We start from the raw sequence: 21,066 nt of genomic DNA, 5'->3' as shown, positions 1-21,066 counted from the left end.
CTCTGTGATCTCTTTTTGTCGGTTTTTAAGACGAGGTGAGAGCAGACATCACAGAATGTGTTCCCATTTCAAATGCAATGTGTAGCTTAACATGGGCATGGAATGGCCTTATTGTGAAGTCCTCTCCCACTCTCCCCCCATTGGTAATATTATGATGTCCGTATCACCCCAATCCCAAGTGTTTCAACAGTGTCAGTTCCTCCAGTGTTAGTTTGTGTTTTTGCGTCATCCAAAAACATGAGTTGAAATTCATTTATGTATTTTCAGAAATAAAAGCTGTACAATAAAGTGGACTTCAACCTAAACAAAAGGGTCCAATTTACTAAATGAATTTAAAGAGCGGATAAGTTGCCAGCTGCCCTCACTGCCTTAACCCCCAGGTTCTGCTTTCACATTTCCAAACAGAGAGTGAAACGGCTTTTCAAGGAACATGGAACGTTGTACAGTAGACCGATGTCAGGTTGTAGAGAGTACTAGGTGAAAACAGAATATTTATTACTTGCGTTGGAAGAAATTGTTTACTTTATTGAATGTTTTCTGTCTAATGTATAGGAGTTTAGATGTAATAAAAAGCATTTTTGTTAACTATGGGTTTTATCTTCATTTTAGTTCACAAACAAATAGATTGAAGGTATGGGATCGTCCATATTTTGTTCCTTGTCTCTAGTCACGATTTTATGTGTACCGTATATTAACTTGTCAAAATCGAATCTGATCTGTGGCGTTTTTAACCTCTTTGTCAGGAACATATACACACAGTATTAAATACTCATGTGGAATGGTAACGTGTTTCATTTCCAGTGCCAGTAAGTGGCTTACAAAATACATGAATATACAATAGTGTATGTTATTACCACAACCATACACTGGGTGGCAGTAGACACTCATTTTGCAGTCCGCGTTAGACGAGGCAGAGTCAAAATCAAATCAAATTGTATTGGTCACACACACATATTTAGCAGGTGTAGAGAAATGCTTGTGTTCCTAGCTCCAACAGTACACAACACTCTTTGGTACAACTAGTCACTAGTGTAGCCACGCATCAAAGGAGTGGGATGCAAGTTACATCATTCTATTCTAGAAGTTACATTATTCTATTCTAGAAGTTACATTCTATTCTAGAAGTTACATTATTCTATTCTAGAAGTTACATTATGAGATGGAAATACTTCACCACATATTAGTGAACAGATTTAAAAGGATCATATTCGTTATGGAATCCAGCAGCTTATAGCAGCATGCAGGGAAACGTCATAACTATGCACACTACTCCGTCTAGGAGGAGCCATGTGTGGGAAGGCTTGTCGTCAAAATATGGAGATTCTAGAACTGCATTGGCAATCTTTAGGAATTGTTAAAAGTTTCTGAAGGTCATTGTTGCCCTCCTGCTTGCTTCTCTGCCTCAGTTTAATTAAAGTTACTCAGTTATTGATTGACAAGTCGTTGAACTAGTATATACTTGTATTTTTTAGTGAGTTCTATGATCTCTGATGATAAATCCATTGATCCATTGAAAATTCCCCTAATTTGAGATTTATTGTGGTTCCAATCGAAAACCGAACGCATTCAAATGCATTGACAAAAAGTTTTCTGAAGATTCAATTATGGGGATTGGGAGAAGGGGATTGGAGTGTGGTAAAGGGATTGGTGTGAGGGAAAGGGATTGGTGTGAGAGAAGGGAATTGTGTTGGGGTGGGTAGATTGAGTTGGAGTGAAGAGGAAGGACTCCTCTCCAGAGTGATTTAGAAGCAGCTGCTTCCCTTCTTCCTCTGCTTGGCTACAGATGCAATGCTGAGGCCATCACTGGTATAGAGGGCAGAGTGCTGTAGGATGGTAGATAGCATCACCCATATGTACCACTCCCTTGCTACTTTGGGTTGAAACATCACCCACGTGTACCATGGCCTTGCTACTTTGGGTTGAAACATCACCCACATGTACCTGGGGTTGAATGGAGGCTTTGGAGATGGTGCCGTCAACATCTATGATCTTGGACTTGACTATTGAACAGCTCCAAGGAGATGGAGATTACCTAAACTTTTCTTTCATTAAAAAAAAATGTATTCTTATTTTTTGTATTTTTGTTGAAGTTTTGACTCTGAAGAGTACAATTAAGAAATACAATTAGAAATGTCTCACCTAAACTCACGGCCTTGGTACAGCCCTGTGGGTCGGCCGTGTCGGGGTTACCGTGGGTCGGCCGTGTCGGGGTTACCGTGGGTCGGCCGTGTCGGGGTTACCGTGGGTCTTACAGTTTTATATAGAGCTCTTTTTGCATGGAACTTCCTTCCATTTCATATTGCTCAAATAAACAGCGAACCTGGTTTTAAAAAACAGATAAAGCAACACCTCACGGCACAACGCCTCTCCCCTAGTTGACCTAGATAGTTTGTGTGTATGTATTGATATGTAGGCTACGTGTGCCTTTTTAAAAATGTATGTAGTTCTGTCCTTGAGCTGTTCTTGTCTTAGTGTTCTGTATTGTGTCATTCTGTAGTATGTTTTGTGTTGAACCCCAGGAAGAGTAGCGGCTGTTTTTGCAACATCTAATGGGGATCCTAATAAAATACCCCCAAATACCAAAGAGGTAGGCCTGTTAAGCAATAAATGCAGTGTTTTCGATATAAAATGCATTTTGTTTGGGAAATGCATAGGCCTACCGGTTAAAGCTGTCATCAACTATCAAGTTGTACTAGTAACACTGCTTGTGGGCTTCAGAGGGAAATTGACCATTTACAGTAATCGATGTCAAGACTGTCATGTTTTTCGTTGTCCATTTTGACATGAGACACAATAATACAATCATTAAGGCAACGGGGTGAGATTAAATATATGGATGTTCATTAAAACCACACATGGTTTGGTCCCATTCCATTCGCGCCTTTCGAGCCATTGTTATGAACCGTCCTCCCCTCAGCAGCCTCCACTGATCTCTAGGTGGGATGGTCGATGAAAGATCTAAATAATGTTCCCAATCAATACAATAGTATTTATTAGGTTTAAGCCTACCGGTCCTTTACTTCTCGGTGAGAAGCCAAATCACTACTGCCCAGAAACACATTTTATTCCATTATAAAAACCCATTACTCCCAGCGTAGCCTATTGGTCAATATCAAGAAAGTGATGCAAATAGGGAATATAGGCTATAGCCTAATGTCAATCAAACATTGTCACCAATCCTTGTGCGTTCAGGGCAGGGCATCAAGAAGCGGTCACAATATAAATCCTGTAAGAACTGCAATTGTCAAGACGCTTTGAGCTACGCCACCAAGACAGCTACATTGTCAATGTGTGTGATTATGCGATGATGGGAATGACGCATAGCAATCGTTGCGCTTTTATCATTTCAAACTAACCTGAGGATGTATTGGAAGCAGAGTGAGCGACTCCAACCCTGATTTGAAGTTGGATAGCCTACATGAATCACTCGAATTTAATAACAGAAACGATGACTGAAGGAAACAACAGCAGTGTAGGCCTACTGAATCGGTCCTTGACGGATCTGGACCGGTTCAGTAGCCTAGAGGACATCGACGTGACGGCGGACGGGACTCCGATTTTGAGGGTGTTCATATGCGTCGTTTACTCCGTGGTGTGCGCTGTGGGCTTGGTGGGCAACTTACTGGTGCTGTTCTTTATCAGAGTGAAACAAGAGCGGAAAAAATCCAGAATCAACTTCTTTGTACTTAACTTGGCAGTGACGGACTTCCAGTTTGTGTTGACTCTGCCGTTCTGGGCAGTGGACACCGCACTTGACTTCAGCTGGCCGTTTGGAGACGCCATGTGCAAAATCATCAGCTCCGTCACGGTTATGAACATGTACGCGAGCGTGTTCTTTCTGACTGCAATGAGCGTCACCCGATACTGGTCCGTCGCCTCCTCTCTAAAGGACCGAACTAGGCAAAAGTCCTGCTCTGCCAAATGGATTAGCGTGGTTCTTTGGGTATCCGCAACAATTGCGACTGCACCAACATCCATATTCTCAACCGTGACAAATGTAGCGGGGGAAAAACTATGTTTGCTTAAGTTCCCTGATGGACAATATTGGTTAGCAGTTTATCACCTTCAGAAAATTATATTTGCATTTGTTTTACCCATGGCCATTGTTTCAGTCAGCTACATCATGCTTTTGCGATTCATCCGCAACCGTAGTATGAAAACCAACACCAAACGGACATCACAAGTCACCAAATCTGTCACCATCGTCGTCCTCTCCTTCTTTCTTTGCTGGATGCCAAATCACGCCATCACATTCTGGGGCGTCCTTGTGAAATTGAATGCTGTGCATTGGGATAAATCTTACTACATAGTTCACACTTACGTATTCCCTGTGACAGTCTGCCTTGCGCACGCCAATAGCTGTCTAAACCCTGTAATTTATTGCCTAATGAGAGAAGAGTTTAGAAAGAAACTGAAAGATTTGTTATATGGCGGATAGTCACTTTACGCAGTGGAAGAATCGGTTTCCGTTGCCATTACGCACGCGCTCCCTGTTGCATAATGTACCCTATAGGGCGCACGACATGGGTGTACTGTAATAGGCGAATGCAGTATGTTCTGTTGGTGGAAAAAAATCACAAAACAGGCATGGACAAGCACTAAAACAAACGGTCACAATGATACAATGATAATGGCTACCAAAATTGCGCATGAGGCAATTCTGCCCGTTATGGTTCCTCCTCTCCATGTGCTGTTGTATTCCCGGAAAGTTATCATTAAACGATAGAGAAACCGCCCGGACAGTCATCATTAAACGATAGAGAAACCGCCCGGACAGTCATCATTAAACGATAGAGAAACCGCCCAGACAGTCATCATTAAACGATAGAGAAACCGCCCGGACTGTCATCTTTAAACGTTAGAGAAACCGCCCGGACAGTCATCATTAAACGATAGAGAAACCGCCCAGACTGTCATCTTTAAACGTTAGAGAAACCGCCCGGACAGTCATCATTAAACGATAGAGAAACCGCCCAGACTGTCATCTTTAAACGTTAGAGAAACCGCCCGGACAGTCATCATTAAACGATAGAGAAACCGCCCGGACTGTCATCTTTAAACGTTAGAGAAACGGCCCGGACAGTCATCATTTAACGATAGGGGAACCACCTGGACTGTCATCATTAAACGACAGAAAAACCGGAAAGTCATCATTAAACGATAGAGAAACAGAGGCAGACTAGATATTGTCTTTATCATTCCATCATAATTGTAGCCTAGTGGAGATAAACGTTCCCATGATCCTATGTTCTCCTTCAGAGCTGCACGTCTAGTCTTCATTGTGTGCAATGGCATTTGTCACAAATTACATGCAATGGGAGGGAAGTGTAAATATTATGCCTATGATAACAGATAACCATACTGCTTAAATTGTGTTCATGCAAAATAAACATCCATATATTTAATCTCACCCCGTTGCCTTAATGATTGTATTATTGTGTTTCATGTCAAAATGGACAACGAAAAACATGACCATCTTGACACCGATTACTGTAAATTGTAAATTTCCCTCTGAAGCCCACAAGCAGCTTTTACCGGTAGGCCTATGCATTTCCCAAACAAAATGCATTTTATATCGAAAACACTGCATTTATTGCTTAACAGGCCTACCTCTTTGGTATTTGGGGGTATTTTATTAGGATCCCCATTAGATGTTGCAAAAGCAGCAGCTACTCTTCCTGGGGTTCAACACAAAACATGAAACATAATACAGAATGACATAATACAGAACACTAAGACAACAACAGCTCAAGGACAGAACTACATACATTTTTAAACAGGCCTCCATATCAGTGCATAGACACAAACTATCTAGGTCAAATAGGGGAGTGGTGTGGTGCCAATAGGCTACACTTATGCATCACATACTTGACCCATATCAATAAAACATTTAATCTCAGTTTGATATTGACCTACTATCCTATTTGTCAGGACAGAATGATTGATATTTTTGTTATACTCTTCAGACTAATGAATGAACTTATTAATGATCTTCAAACCTCTTGGCCAGCCATCTGTGTACCATCACATGAGACACAAGATCAAGAGCTGATTTATTAGTTAGTGGCTGAAATAACCAATTCATGTTAAGATTGTATGAATATTCTAAACAGCCTAGTACCCTACAGGGCTTCTGGGTGGCGCAGCGGTCTAAGGCCCTGCATCTCAGTGCTAGGAGGTGTCATTACAGACCCTGATTCGATTTCATGCTGTATCACAACCGGCTGTGATTGTGCGGCACACAATTGGCCCAGCGTCATTCGGGTTTGACCGGTGTAGGTCGTCATTGTAAATAAGAATTAGTTCTTAACTGACTTCAATAAAAAATATTTATTATAATAAACTAAACATACATCCAGATCTGGTACAGTATTCTCATTGGCAGAACTAGGGGGAAAAACTGTCACGTTCTGAATACAAAATGTGTACAGTGAAATGCTTACTTACAAGCACTTAACCAGCAATGCAGTTCAAGAAATAGAGTTATGAAAATATTTACTACATAAACTCAAGAGTCCCATAGGCCTGCGCACAATTGTCCCAGCCTCGTTAGGGTTTGGCCAGGATGTAATTGTAAATAATGTGTTTTTAACTGACTTGCCTAGTTAAATAAAGGTTCAAATAAAGTAAATGAATACGGCTCCCTTCACAAAACAATGATCATGTCCTGTGTGGTCCGCAGGGGCCGCCCCAGCGCAGTGCGATACCGTGGTCACCTGACCGCGCTGCCAGGCTGCGCACGTCGAGAGAAGAGCCCTTTGCCGTGTTGTGTCAGGAAGAAATGGAAGCTGGCAATGCACGAATTTGATCATTCAGAGATCCGAACAGTTGAGTCTGTGAATGGCGCCAAAACAGGACCCTAAACCTAAATTTCAAGAAGGTAATGTGCACCGTGATGATGAACTGTGAAAATTAAAAACCCTGTCGTCTCGTGAGTGAAAAGGCATCGACGGTATGCCGCTTCTCGCGCAGAGCACGTTAGCCAGCTAACGTTAGCTAAAACACTGCTACATGCTAGCTAGAGATATCATCAATTTGAAAATTGCATGAATAATTAAATGTCATCTACCATAAGTAGTGTACTAATACACGTACCTTTCGTATTCATTCTGCCAACTAACTAGACTGTTTGCTATAACTGGCTGTGTTGAAACAATAAGCTACCTAGCTAACGTTAGCTAATTGCTAACGGGTAAACAATCCCTTGCCAAGGGCCTTGGCTTGAATAGCAAATGTAGCTAGCTGGCTAACTATGCAATTGTGTTTCTATTGTATTTGTTTTATACGTTGGCCACATATCAACGACATACATTTAGCTACACCTTAGCCAACCACTGGTGTTCACGGTTTAATATAACCATCCAGCATGTGTCTATTTCTTCTGTTTTTAGGTGAAAGAGTTCTGTGTTTTCATGGGCCATTGCTTTACGAAGCAAAGGTGGGTTTAGATTCATTCCACCAATCTGAATGGCTTTCGGCTCGTGTTTACTAAACAATACACCATTTGCAGTAGCCTATACCTAAAGTCATTTATTACAATTCGTAATGATTGTTGTTGTATTTCAGGCAGTGAAAACCAATATCAAGGAGAAACAAATTAAGTACTTCATTCATTACAGTGGATGGAACAAAAAGTGAGTCATTTTTTGCATTGTTGGATTTTCAAATAATAAGGCACGTGTTTCTAAAGTGACTTCGTTATGGTGCATACGTTTTTTTATGAATGGGTGGTCCTGGGAATTGAATCCACTATTCTGGCGTTGCAAGTAATGTACTCTAACAGAGCGTTACCCAAACTCTTGGGGACCCCAAGGGGGATTCAAATGATCAAAGCTTGATGAGGAGTTCCTCATTTGAATCAGCTGTGTAGTGCTAGGGCAAAACCCAAAACGTACACCCCTTGTGAAACGCTGCTCTAACATTTGAGCTGCAGAGGACCAGTACTGTGTCTATTTAGCCAGTACTGTTGTTAGCTATGGACCCATCTTTTTTTTTAGAATTAACATTTTACATTTTTTATGAATGCTTACCTCACATCCACAGACCTAACATTCTGGTATTGATTCAATAAAAAATAAAAGGTCAGAAATCTGAATGTGGTTGATCTCTTTCTGTTTTAGCTGGGATGAATGGGTTCCTGAAAGCAGAGTTCTCAAATATGTGGACAGCAACCTGCAGAAACAAAAAGAGCTTCAAAAGGCTAATCAGTGAGTTCATCTCATTACAGACAGACTCTGTGTTGGGGTGGGGGGCGTGTTTTAGTGTATGGAATGTACCAACTGTGTCAACATTGTGGTGGGGTGGGGGGGGGGGGGGGGGGGTTTTAGTGTATGGAATGTACCTACTGTGTCATTACAGACAGACTCTGTGTTGGGGTGGGGGGGGGGGTGTGTTTTAGTGTATGGAATGTACCAACTGTGTCAACATTGTGTTGGGGTGGGGGGAGTGTTTTAGTGTATGGAATGTACCTACTGTGTCAACATTGTATTCAAGCTGCCATTGGACGAAATACAACAATGAGATTCTATATGTTAATCAATGTCTCCCCAGAAATGCCGACGATGACTCGAAGATGGGAGAACATAAAAAGTGATTCCACTTATTTTAATAATGAACCATAATAGTAATCTTTATGTATATAGCACCTATGATACAATACTTGCAGCCCACGGTGCATTTACTTGTAAGCACTCGTTGAACATTAAACATACGGGTTAAAAAGAAGATACATAAAATGATCATAAGGAGATGTTAGAACAAGTGTTTTTGAAGGTTATTGTAGTTCATGGCCTGGTTTCTTGGCGGCGTTTCCTTCCTCTTACAGGCATTATGATGTTGAGGGAAAGATGAGGGGTGTAGCACCGAGCAAGAAGATTGCTGCTGTGCAGCAGAAAAATGTTGATCTGTAAGTTTGATCCCGTCTTTCAAGTTTGACCTATTTTCAAACTTTCACAAAAAAAGAATTGAACAGCGCCTTTTAATGCAATCTTTTTTTTCTTCAGGAAAGCGAAAAAGACTAAACTAAAGAGTAAGTAAAAGTGTTAGTCCCACTGGTTTCTGCTACTAGTAAAAGTGTTAGTCCCACTGGTTTCTGCTACTAGTAAAAGTGTTAGTCCCACCAGTTTCTGCTACTAGTAAAAGTGTTAGTCCCACCAGTTTCTGCTACTAGTAAAAGTGTTAGTCCCACTAGTTTCTGCTATTAGTAAAAGTGTTAGTCCCACTGGTTTCTGCTATTAGTAAAAGTGTTAGTCCCACTAGTTTCTGCTACTAGTTAGTGTTAGTCCCACTGATTTCTGCTACTAGTAAAAGTGTTAGTCCCACTAGTTTCTGCTATTAGTAAAAGTGTTAGTCCCACTAGTTTTTGCTACTAGTAAAAGTGTTAGTCCCACTAGTTTCTGCTACTAGTTAAAGTGTTAGTCCCACTAGTCTCTGCTACTAGTAAAATTGTTAGTCCCACTAGTTTCTGCTATTAGTAAAAGTGTTAGTCCCACTAGTCTCTGCTACTATTAAAAGTGTTAGTCCCACTAGTTTCTGCTACTAGTTAGTGTTAGTCCCACTAGTCTCTGCTACTAGTAAAATTGTTAGTCCCACTAGTTTCTGCTATTAGTAAAAGTGTTAGTCCCACTAGTTTCTGCTACTAGTAAAAGTGTTAGTCCCACTGGTTTCTGCTACTAGTAAAAGTGTTAGTCCCACTGGTTTCTGCTATTAGTAAAAGTGTTAGTCCCACTGGTTTCTGCTATTAGTAAAAGTGTTAGTCCCACTGGTTTCTGCTATTAGTAAAAGTGTTAGTCCCACTGGTTTCTGCTATTAGTAAAAGTGTTAGTCCCACTGGTTTCTGCTATTAGTAAAAGTGTTAGTCCCACTGGTTTCTGCTACTAGTAAAAGTGTTAGTCCCACTGGTTTCTGCTACTAGTAAAAGTGTTAGTCCCACTAGTTTCTGCTACTAGTTAGTGTTAGTCCCACTAGTTTCTGCTATTAGTAAAAGTGTTAGTCCCACTGGTTTCTGCTACTAGTAAAAGTGTTAGTCCCACTAGTTTCTGCTACTAGTAAAAGTGTTAGTCCCACTAGTTTCTGCTACTAGTAAAAGTGTTAGTCCCACCAGTTTCTGCTACTAGTAAAAGTGTTAGTCCCACTAGTTTCTGCTACTAGTAAAAGTGTTAGTCCCACTGGTTTCTGCTACTAGTAAAAGTGTTAGTCCCACTGGTTTCTGCTATTAGTAAAAGTGTTAGTCCCACTGGTTTCTGCTATTAGTAAAAGTGTTAGTCCCACTGGTTTCTGCTATTAGTAAAAGTGTTAGTCCCACTGGTTTCTGCTATTAGTAAAAGTGTTAGTCCCACTGGTTTCTGCTATTAGTAAAAGTGTTAGTCCCACTGGTTTCTGCTACTAGTAAAAGTGTTAGTCCCACTAGTTTCTGCTACTAGTTAGTGTTAGTCCCACTAGTTTCTGCTATTAGTAAAAGTGTTAGTCCCACTGGTTTCTGCTACTAGTAAAAGTGTTAGTCCCACTAGTTTCTGCTACTAGTAAAAGTGTTAGTCCCACTAGTTTCTGCTACTAGTAAAAGTGTTAGTCCCACCAGTTTCTGCTACTAGTAAAAGTGTTAGTCCCACTAGTGTCTGCTACTAGTAAAAGTGTTAGTCCCACTAGTGTCTGCTACTAGTAAAAGTGTTAGTCCCACTAGTTACTGCTACTAGTACAAGTGTTAGTCCCACTGGTTTCTGCTACTAGTTAGTGTTAGTCCCACTAGTCTCTGCTACTAGTAAAAGTGTTAGTCCCACTAGTTTCTGCTACTAGTTAAATTGTTAGTCCCACTAGTTTCTGCTACTAGTAAAAGTGTTAGTCCCACTGGTTTCTGCTACTAGTACAAGTGTTAGTCCCACTGGTTTCTGCTACTAGTAAAAGTGTTAGTCCCACTGGTTTCTGCTACTAGTTAAAGTGTTAGTCCCACTAGTTTCTGCTACTAGTTAGTGTTAGTCCCACTGGTTTCTGCTACTAGTAAAAGTGTTAGTCCCACTGGTTTCTGCTACTAGTTAAATGAACCCTTTAACATTCCTTTGTGGATAGGGTTTGATTGTGTGTCTGTCCCATTTGTTTTTGTGCAGCACCAGCGGCTGGAGAAGGTACCAGCACAGGAGAGATGCCACAGCCACCGCGGAAGAAGAGGGCTCGTTGCGACCCAACTGTGGAGAGTGTATGTCCACCTATGGATGCTGTGTGTTGTCCCTCACGTACAGCAGGCCTGTTCTCTGTGTTGTCCCTCACGTACAGCAGGCCTGTTCTCTGTGTTGTCCCTCACGTACAGCAGGCCTGTTCTCTGTGTTGTCCCTCACGTACAGCAGGCCTGTTCTCTGTGTTGTCCCTCACGTACAGCAGGCCTGTTCTCTGTGTTGTCCCTCACGTACAGCAGGCCTGTTCTCTGTGTTGTCCCTCGCGTACAGCAGGCCTGTTCTCTGTGTTGTCCCTCGCGTACAGCAGGCCTGTTCTCTGTGTTGTCCCTCGTGTACAGCAGGCCTGTTCTCTGTGTTGTCCCTCGTGTACAGCAGGCCTGTTCTCTGTGTTGTCCCTCACGTACAGCAGGCCTGTTCTCTGTGTTGTCCCTCGCGTACAGCAGGCCTGTTCTCTGTGTTGTCCCTCGCGTACAGCAGGCCTGTTCTCTGTGTTGTCCCTCGCGTACAGCAGGCCTGTTCTCTGTGTTGTCCCTCGCGTACAGCAGGCCTGTTCTCTGTGTTGTCCCTCGCGTACAGCAGGCCTGTTCTCTGTGTTGTCCCTCGCATACAGCAGGCCTGTTCTCTGTGTTGTGCCTCGCGTACAGCAGGCCTGTTCTCTGTGTTGTGCCTCGCGTACAGCAGGCCTGTTCTCTGTGTTGTCCCTCGCGTACAGCAGGCCTGTTCTCTGTGTTGTCCCTCGCGTACAGCAGGCCTGTTCTCTGTGTTGTCCCTCGCATACAGCAGGCCTGTTCTCTCATACTCTGAAACAACAGCTCCAGTTCCTTATGTCCTGCAGCAGTCAGCCAATCACAGATGGGAATTGTGTTTTTTAACAAGACCCATGGCTTATTTTTTTACTGGTTTTCACATGTCTTATTGTAAATGAGTCTGACTGTTCCATTTGGTTTCACTGTAACCAGGAGGAGACGTTCATCAACCGTGTGGAGGTCAAGGTGAAGATTCCTGAGGAGCTGAAGCCGTGGCTGGTGGATGACTGGGACCTTATTACCAGACAGAAGCAGGTGGGGGTCTAGACAGCTGTCTACCAGGGTTGGGCTCAATTCCAATTGAAAATTGTCAATTCAGGAATTTGAATTTTAAACTTCAAATATTGAAAAAAAACGTTTGAAATGAGTAGCTTTTACTTTTTAAGTTTTATTGAGAAGTAATTGAAAATAGTTTTATTTATTATTGAATTGGAATTTCAGTTCCTGAATTGGCTGCCGTCACTTCAAATTGACCCCAACCCTGCTGTCTTATGGTCAGAAGAGGCCAACTATTTACTGACAAGACAGTCTTTCTCTACAAGTTCATTCTTTACAGGATTTTGTTTGTGTTTTAAGCGTATTTTATGAGGTGCTTGACAAACACGTATACATTACATTTTTCTTGACTTGTAGCTCTTTCACCTGCCCGCGAGAAAGAATGTGGATAGTGTCTTGGAGGACTATGCAAGCTATAAGAAATCAAGAGGAACTTCAGAAAGCAAGTGAGTAAAAGCACACCCCTCTCGATGCTGCGGTACGAGTGAAGTTACAATGAAGAAGGTTATCTGACTAGAAACCAGACAAGCCTGGCCTGTATCTGCTTGTCAAAGTGGGATAGCTGTAATTCGCTTGCTTGGTGAAGTTCAACCCAGGTATCACGCATTCATTCAGCTCTAGCTGTGAACACTCCAGCAGTGCCTGTTGCCTTATATCTCCTGTCCTGGTTCCCCTCAGGGAGTATGCTGTGAACGAGGTGGTGGCAGGGATCAGGGAGTACTTCAACGTCATGCTGGGCACTCAGCTGCTCTATAAGTTTGAGAGGCCCCAGTATGCAGAGATACTGGCGGATCACCCCGACACACCCATGTCCCAGGTCTACGGGGGCCCACACCTGCTCCGGCTTTTTGGTATGTAGCCCCCGTGGGGGGGGGGGGGGGGGGGCTGGCTGTCTGAATGAGGAGGATCGGAAGTAGCCTCTGGACTGGAACTTTTAACAAATATTTCTGTTTGAATCTCAGGAGACTAACGTTGTGGTGATTGAGCTCTTTAGGAGAGGTGAAGACCCAGGGGGAAATGGTTCTCTTTAGGAGAGGTGAAGACCCAGGGGAAAATGTTTCTCTTTAGGAGAGGTGAAGACCCAGGGGGAAATGTTTCTCTTTAGGAGAGGTGAAGACCCAGGGGGAAATGGTTCTCTTTAGGAGAGGTGAAGACCCAGGGGGAAATGGTTCTCTTTAGGAGAGGTGAAGACCAGGGGGAAATGGTTCTCTTTAGGAGAGGTGAAGACCCAGGGGGAAATGGTTCTCTTTAGGAGATGTGAAGACCCAGGGGGAAATGGTTCTCTTTAGGAGAGGTGAAGACCCAGGGGGAAATGGTTCTCTTTAGGAGAGGTGAAGACCCAGGGGGAAATGGTTCTCTTTAGTTATTAGAGCCTTAAGACTGTTTACAGTGCCTTTTATCGACTCTTCTCCTACCACCGTTCACTGCTCTGTCATTGGTGTAGCGTCACAGCACCCACGAAAGCACCGATCTTCAGCCATACTGCTAATGAAGGACACTTTAATAGATTTCATTATCGGCCGTTATCACAGGGATGAAAGTTAACTTTCTGGAGTCAATGGGGTGTAAGAGAATGTGTCATGTGTAATACCCAGGGAAGGCCAGAAAGTTAAGCATCTACCGCCGCCACCAATTGCATCCAGAATCCCATTAGTTAGTTAATTAACATTGAGCGGATCTTTAACTACCGACTATTGGGTTTCTGATCTGAACCGGTGGGATCATCAGATGGACTAAGTGCCAGAGACATTTGAGAGAGAGCGTCTCGTTCCGAGCCAGGTTGAACTGAGATTAGTAGATTAGAAAAGTGTTTGTGTCATCAATGGCTGTGTCAAACACTTGAAGGGCAAACGCCAAGCGTCAATTGGGTGGTGCACTCTGTAAACAAAAAACCTGCTTCTATCTCAAGATCATCAGACTGTAAAATAGCCATCATTAGGTCTGATTCCACACGGTTACATAACCCTGCACCTTAGAGGCTGCTGAGCCTATATACATAGACTTGAAATCACTGGCCACTTTAATAATGTTTACTTATTTTTGCTTTGCTCATCTCATATATACTGTATTCTATTCTACTGTGTTTTAGTCTGTGCCACTCTGACATTACTCATCTCATATATACTGTATTCTATTCTACTGTGTTTTAGTCTGTGCCACTCTGACATTACTCATCTCATATATACTGTATTCTATTCTACTGTGTTTTAGTCTGTGCCACTCTGACATTACTCATCTCATATATACTGTATTCTATTCTACTGTGTTTTAGTCTGTGCCACTCTGACATTACTCATCTCATATATATACTGTATTCTATTCTACTGTGTTTTAGTCTGTGCCACTCTGACATTGCTCATCTCATATATACTGTATTCTATTCTACTGTGTTTTAGTCTGTGCCACTCTGACATTACTCATCTCATATATACTGTATTCTATTCTACTGTGTTTTAGTCTGTGCCACTCTGACATTGCTCATCTCATATATACTGTATTCTATTCTACTGTGTTTTAGTCTGTGCCACTCTGACATTGCTCATCTCATATATACTGTATTCTATTCTACTGTGTTTTAGTCTGTGCCACTCTGACATTGCTCATCTCATATATACTGTATTCTATTCTACTGTGTTTTAGTCTGTGCCACTGACATTACTCATCTCATATATACTGTATTCTATTCTACTGTGTTTTAGTCTGTGCCACTGACATTACTCATCTCATATATACTGTATTCTATTCTACTGTGTTTTAGTCTGTGCCACTCTGACATTACTCATCTCATATATACTGTATTCTATTCTACTGTGTTTTAGTCTGTGCCACTCTGACATTACTCATCTCATATATACTGTATTCTATTCTACTGTGTTTTAGTCTGTGCCACTCTGACATTACTCATCTCATATATACTGTATTCTATTCTACTGTGTTTTAGTCTGTGCCACTCTGACATTGCTCGTCCTAATATTTATATATTTCTTAATTCCATTCTTTTACTTTTAGATTAGTGTGTATGTTAGATATGACTGCACTAGAAACACAAGCATTTCTCTACACCCGCAATAACATCTGCTAAATGTGTGTGACCAATAACATTTTATTTTATTTTGAATTTATAAATAAAATGAAATCACAATTTATTTAGGAGTGCATTTAACAAAGTCACAACACTCTTCGCAGATTTAAATAAAACGGTATAGCAGTTTCCATGGGAGAGTTTCAGTTAACCGTCATCTGTCCCACACCTGCATTCAGACAGTATTTATTCAAATATCAGCCAATGCTAATATAGAATCATGTCTGTGTACATATGGTTAAATCTGGTCCCTGACCGTGCTGTTCTTTGTGTTGTGCAGTGAGAATTGGCTCCATGCTTGCCTACACTCCCCTGGATGAGAAAAGCCTGGCTCTGCTGCTCAACTACCTGCAGGATTTTCTCAAGTAAGACGCCTCTCCTTCATCCCCACTCGTGAAATTGAATGTCTGGCTTGGCAGAGCATTCCCTAACCTGGCTGGCCTATCATATTTCTATATTCTCATCAGAAGGATTTCACAGTTGAAAAAGTAGCCCACTGACCGTGAAATGCTGCTGTCCTAATCTCGCTGTCAGGGCTCGGTCTTGACACTGACAGACTTTGTGATACCACTCTAACGAGAAGTTATCAAGACCATTGGATTCCAGAGTAGGCCTAATCGTACAGCTTATTTCAGTCATCCTGATGAAGCAGTTCCTTTGTTCACTGTTGCTCTGTCATGAATGTTTTCCTTGCAGTGGGCCTAAATGTCTGGCCGTGTATCTGCAGGATACTGTCTGTGTGTACCCTAGAAACCATCTTGGGAATGTGGCCATAATCATGATCCTCCTCAACCTGCAACAACCGTAGTAGATTGGGATGGGTTCAAACGGAGGCCACATTCATTTAGCCTTTTCCACGTGTCGTTATTTCCTGTAAACAAATGTGGCCTTCTCCTAATTGCTGCGGATGGTTATCTGGACAAAGTCTGTTAAAGGTCCGAATAGAAATTAGGTTATAAGTTGTTAGGATGAGCTGATCTGCTCCTCATTTTTCTGCAGCCTGTAATATTTCTAGAATTCATAGAGGCCGATCACCTTTTACGAATACAGATGCCAAGTTTTTGTCCATTTTCTATGGCTGGTAATTGACCTCCAATTGCTTGTTCCTCCTGTCTGTCGTAGGTATCTAATGAAGAACTCCTCCCTCTTCAGTGCCAGCGACTATGAGGTGGCGCCCCCAGAGTACCATAGGAAAGCCGTCTGAGAGGCAGGTGTGGTGGGGGGGGGGGTGATCGACCCATTCGGAAACACCAAGCCTCTTCCAGACAACATGGAACCATCTCAAACCCGTTTGAGTGGAAAGATGGACTGGAATTTATTTTTTATTTTTTTCACTTGAACTATTTCTGGAGGTTCCCTGGAGTCGGTCATGTCTTTTGGAGCGGTGGTAGCTTTTAAGATATAAAGTGTTTTTCTTTCTCTCCCACCGGGTACGTAACACAAGCGAGACGGGCATGTTTTTCCTCCCAATATCGGGGACTTTTTACCATGAACAGCTCTGTAATGTTTCTGTGCATTCCATCTGGTCTGTTTTTGTCTGTTTTCACCTCAACGACTTTGCATGTGTTGAATTCTGGATATTTGATGCTAACCACAATTTGTGCAAAGCAATCGAGTTGAAATGTCTTTGGTGGGATACATTAGCTGTGTAATGGTTGGCTATCATTTTGTAATAAAGATGTTTCTACACAAGTTCTGTATGGTAAATATCCTTCATTCTCCCTGACAACCTGTACTCTACAAATACAGAAATAATCCTCTCATTATTTTGGCATTCATGAGACTGAGATTGAACAATGGCCATTGACTCCCCATTAGATGGTTTTCAGTCAAGTCACATGCACAATCACAGTGAAATGAGTGCCTTGCCCTTCCCAACAGTGCAGTATTCAGTATCAAAAATAGTGTAACTGGCACCACCTACCATACCCTATTCAAAGACCCTAATCTTCTGTCTTGCCCATTCACCCTCTGAATGGCACACATACACAGTCCATGTCTCAAGACTTAAACATCCTTCTTTAACCTGTCTCCTCCCCTTCATCTACACTGATTCGAAGTGGATTTAACAGGTGACATCAATAATGGATCATAGCTTTCACCTGGTCAGTCTGTCGTGGAAAGAGCAGGTGTTCCTAATGGTTTGTACACATGTAAACAGGGATGAAAAGTGACTGGTAACCTGACTCAATACTTATGGTAATACACATGTAAGCAGGAGTAAGATACTATCTATTTCTAGAGTTAACTATATCAATATTTATGGTAATATACAGTTGAAGTCAGAAGTTTACATAAAGTTGTGGCCAAAAGTTTTGAGAATGACACATCTTAATTTCTGCAAAGTTTGCTGCTTCAGTGTCTTTAGATATTTTTGTCAGATGTTAATATGGAATACTGAAGTATAATTACAAGCATTTCATAAGTGTCAAAGGCTTTTATTGACAATTACATGAAGTTTATGAAAAGAGTCAATATTGCAGTGTTCACCCTTCTTTTTCAAGACCTCTGCAATCCGCCCTGGCATGCTGTCAATTAACTTCTGGGCCACTGATGGCAGCCCATTCTTGCATAATCAATGCTTGGAGTTTGTGGGTTTTTGTTTGTTCACCCACCTCTTGAGGATTGACCACAAATTCTTAATGGGATTAAGGTCTGGGGAGTTTCCTGGCCATGGACCCAAAATGTTTTGTTCACCGAGCCTTATGGCAAGGTTGTCCATCATGCTGGAAAAGGCATTGTTCATCACCAAACTGTTCCTGGATGGTTGGGAGAAGTTGCATTCGGAGGATGTGTTGGTACCATTCTTTATTCATTGCTGTGTTCTTAGGCAACATTGTGAGTGAGCCCACTCCCTTGGCAGAGAAGCAACCCCACACATGAATGGTCCCATGATGCTTTACTGTTGGCATGACACAGGACTGATGGTAGTGCTCACCTCTTCTTCTCCGGACAAGCTTTTTTCCAGATGCCCCAAACAATCGGAAAGGGGATTCATCAGAGAAGATGACTTTACCCCAGTCCTCAGCAGTCCAATCCCTGTACCTTCTGCAGAATATCGGTCTGTCCCTGATGTTTTTCCTGGAGAGAAGTGGCTTCTTTGCTTCTCTTCTTGACACCAGGCCATCCTCCAAAAGTCTTCGCCTCACTGTGCGTGCAGATGCACTCACACCTGCCTGCTGCCATTCCTGAGCAAGCTCTACTGGTGGTGCCCCAATCCCACAGCTGAATCAGCTTTAGGAGACGGTCCTGGCGTTTGCTGGACTTTCTTGGGCGCCCTGAAGCCTTCTTCACAACAATTGAACTGCTCTCCTTGAAGTTCTTGATGAGCTGATAAATGGTTGATTTAGGTGCAATCTTACCGGCAGCAATATCCTTGCCAGGGAAGCCCTTGTTGTGCGATGAAATGATGACGGCACGTGTATCCTTGCAGGTAACCATGATTGACAGAGGAAGAACAATGATTCCAAGCACCACCCAACCTTTTGAAGCTTCCAATCTGTTATTCGAACTCAATCAGCATGACAGAGTGATCTCCAGCCTTGTCCTCGTCAACACTCACACCTGTGTTAACGAGAGAATCACTGACATGATGTCAGCTGGTCCTTTTGTGGCAGGGCTGAAATGCAGTGGAAATGTTTCAGTTCATTTGCATGGCAAGAGGGACTGCAGTTAATTGCAATTCATCTGATCACTCTTCATAACATTCTGGAGTATATGCAAATTGCCATCATACAAACCGAGGCAGCAGACTTTGTGAAAATTCATATTTGTGTCATTCTCAAAACTTTTGGCCACGACTGTACACTTAGGTTAGAGTCATTAAAACTAGTTTAATGACCACTCCACAAATTTAATCTTAACAAACTTTTGGCAAGTCGATTAGGACATCTACTTTGTGCATGACACAAGTAATTTTTCCAACAATTGTTTACAGACAGATTATTTAACTTGTAATTCACTTTATCACAATTCCAATGGGTCAGAAGTTTACATACACTAAGTTGACTGTGCCTTTAAACAGCTTGGAAAATTATGTCATGGCTTTAGAAGCTTCTGATAGGCTAGTTGACATCATTTGAGTCAATCGTAGGTGTACCTGTGGATGTATTTGAAGGCCTGCCTTCAAACTCAGTGCCTCTTTGCTTGACATCGTGAGACAATCAAAAGAAATCAGCCAAAAATTGTAGACTTGTAGATCTCCACAAGTCTGGTTCATCCTTGGGAGCAATTTCCAAACGCCTGAAGGTACCACGTTCATCTGTACAAATAATAGTACGCAAGTATAAACACCATGGGACCACGCAGCCGTCATACCACTCAGGAAGGAGACGCGTTCTGTCTCCTAGAGATGAACGTACTTTGGTGCGAAAAGTGCATATCAATTCCAAAACAACAGCAAAGGACCTTGTGAAGATGCTGGAGGAAACAGGTACACAAGTATCTATATCCACAGTTAAAGGAGTCCAATATCAACAAAACCTGAAAGGCCGCTCAGCAAGGAAGAAGCCACTCCTCCAAAACCGCCATAAAAAAGTCAGACTACCATTTGCAACTGCACATGGGGACAAAGATCGTACTTTTTGGAGAAATGTCCTATGGTCTGATGAAACAAAAATAAAACTGTTTGGCCATAATGACCATCGTTATGTTTGGAGGAAAAAGAGGGAGGCTTGCAAGCTGAAGAACATCATCCCAACTGTGAAGCACGGGGGTGGCAGCATCGTGTTGTGGGGGTGCTTGCTGCAGGAAGGACTGGTGCACTTCATAAAATAGATGGCATCATGAGGAAGGAAAATTATATGGATATAGGGTGAGAGGGAGGGTATGGATATAGGGTGAGAGGGAGGGTGGATGTGAAGGTGTGAGGGAGTGTAGGTGTGAGGGAGGGTGGATGTGAAGGTGTGAGGGAGTGTAGGTGTGAGGGAGGGTGGATGTGGAAGTGTGAGGGAGTGTAGGTGTGAGGGAGGGTGGATGTGGAAGTGTGAGGGAGTGTAGGTGTGAGGGAGGGTGGATGTGAAGGTGTGAGGGAGTGTAGGTGTGAGGGAGGGTGGATGTGAGGGAGGGTGGATGTGGAAGTGTGAGGGAGTGTAGGTGTGAGGGAGGGTGGGTGTGAGGGAGTTTAGGTGTGAGGGGGTGGATGTGAAGGTGTGAGGGAGTGTAGGTGTGAGGGAGTGTAGGTGTGAGGGAGGGTGGGTGTGAGGGAGTTTAGGTGTGAGGGGGGTGGATGTGAAGGTGTGAGGGAGTGTAGGTGTGAGGGAGGGTGGATGTGAAGGTGAGGGAGTGTAGGTGTGAGGGAGGGTGGATGTGAAGGTGTGAGGGAGTGTAGGTGTGAGGGAGGGTGGATGTGAAGGTGAGGGAGTGTAAGTGTGAGGGAGGGTGGGTGTGAAGGTGTGAGGGAGTGTAAGTGTGAGGGGATGTGTGTGAGTGTGCATGACACTGAAGGTGTGTGTGTGTGTGTCTAAGTGGGTAGAGACCTGTGGATGGGCATAGAGCCAGTGTGGATAGTCTGTGGGAGAGGGAGAGCAGTACCTGTAACCCATTTAACAGTCTTATGGCCAGGGGATAGAAGATGTTTAGGAGTCTGTTGGTCTGAGCCGTGATGCATGTCTCAGGTGGCTGGAGTTTTTGGCAATTTTTCCGGGCAACCAAGAAAGACAATTTGAAAGATAGCTGCAGTTCAATTTCCTCTGGAGCTTGTGTCTGAATTTTTATGGAGTTTGCATATTTCTTTGTG

The 21,066-nt window shown here is 42.7% G+C and overlaps 1 protein-coding gene and 1 pseudogene across 1 annotated transcript; both read left to right on the top strand.

Moving 5' to 3' along the window:
* Positions 1–3,448: 3,448 nt before the first annotated feature.
* Positions 3,449–6,808, top strand: LOC139412459 (relaxin-3 receptor 1-like; annotated as a pseudogene).
* On the top strand, positions 6,742–17,021 carry LOC139411733 (mortality factor 4-like protein 1). The gene is made up of 13 exons (XM_071158416.1): positions 6,742–6,880; positions 7,392–7,438; positions 7,567–7,634; positions 8,121–8,207; positions 8,551–8,589; positions 8,825–8,905; positions 9,003–9,028; positions 11,100–11,188; positions 12,125–12,226; positions 12,605–12,693; positions 12,926–13,098; positions 15,610–15,694; positions 16,452–17,021. The coding sequence occupies exons 1-13, from the start codon at positions 6,841–6,843 to the stop codon at positions 16,531–16,533; spliced, it is 1,008 nt and encodes a 335-aa protein (XP_071014517.1). The 5' UTR covers positions 6,742–6,840; the 3' UTR covers positions 16,534–17,021.
* The last annotated feature ends 4,045 nt before the right edge of the window (positions 17,022–21,066 follow it).

Source organism: Oncorhynchus clarkii, chromosome 6, assembly GCF_045791955.1.
Source record: "Oncorhynchus clarkii lewisi isolate Uvic-CL-2024 chromosome 6, UVic_Ocla_1.0, whole genome shotgun sequence".
In the NCBI taxonomy this organism is placed as follows: domain Eukaryota; kingdom Metazoa; phylum Chordata; class Actinopteri; order Salmoniformes; family Salmonidae; genus Oncorhynchus; species Oncorhynchus clarkii.
Note: the sequence above shows the minus strand (reverse complement) of the source record. Positions and strands in the feature narration are given on the sequence as shown.

Bases quoted from the DNA above. Each gene is read 5' to 3' on its own strand.
- LOC139411733 (XM_071158416.1), top strand. From the start codon at position 6,841: ATGGCGCCAAAACAGGACCCTAAACCTAAATTTCAAGAAG. The intron at 8,208-8,550 runs GTGAGTTCATCT...ATGTCTCCCCAG, and splicing joins GAGCTTCAAAAGGCTAATCA to AAATGCCGACGATGACTCGA. The intron at 9,029-11,099 runs GTAAGTAAAAGT...GTTTTTGTGCAG, and splicing joins GAAAAAGACTAAACTAAAGA to CACCAGCGGCTGGAGAAGGT.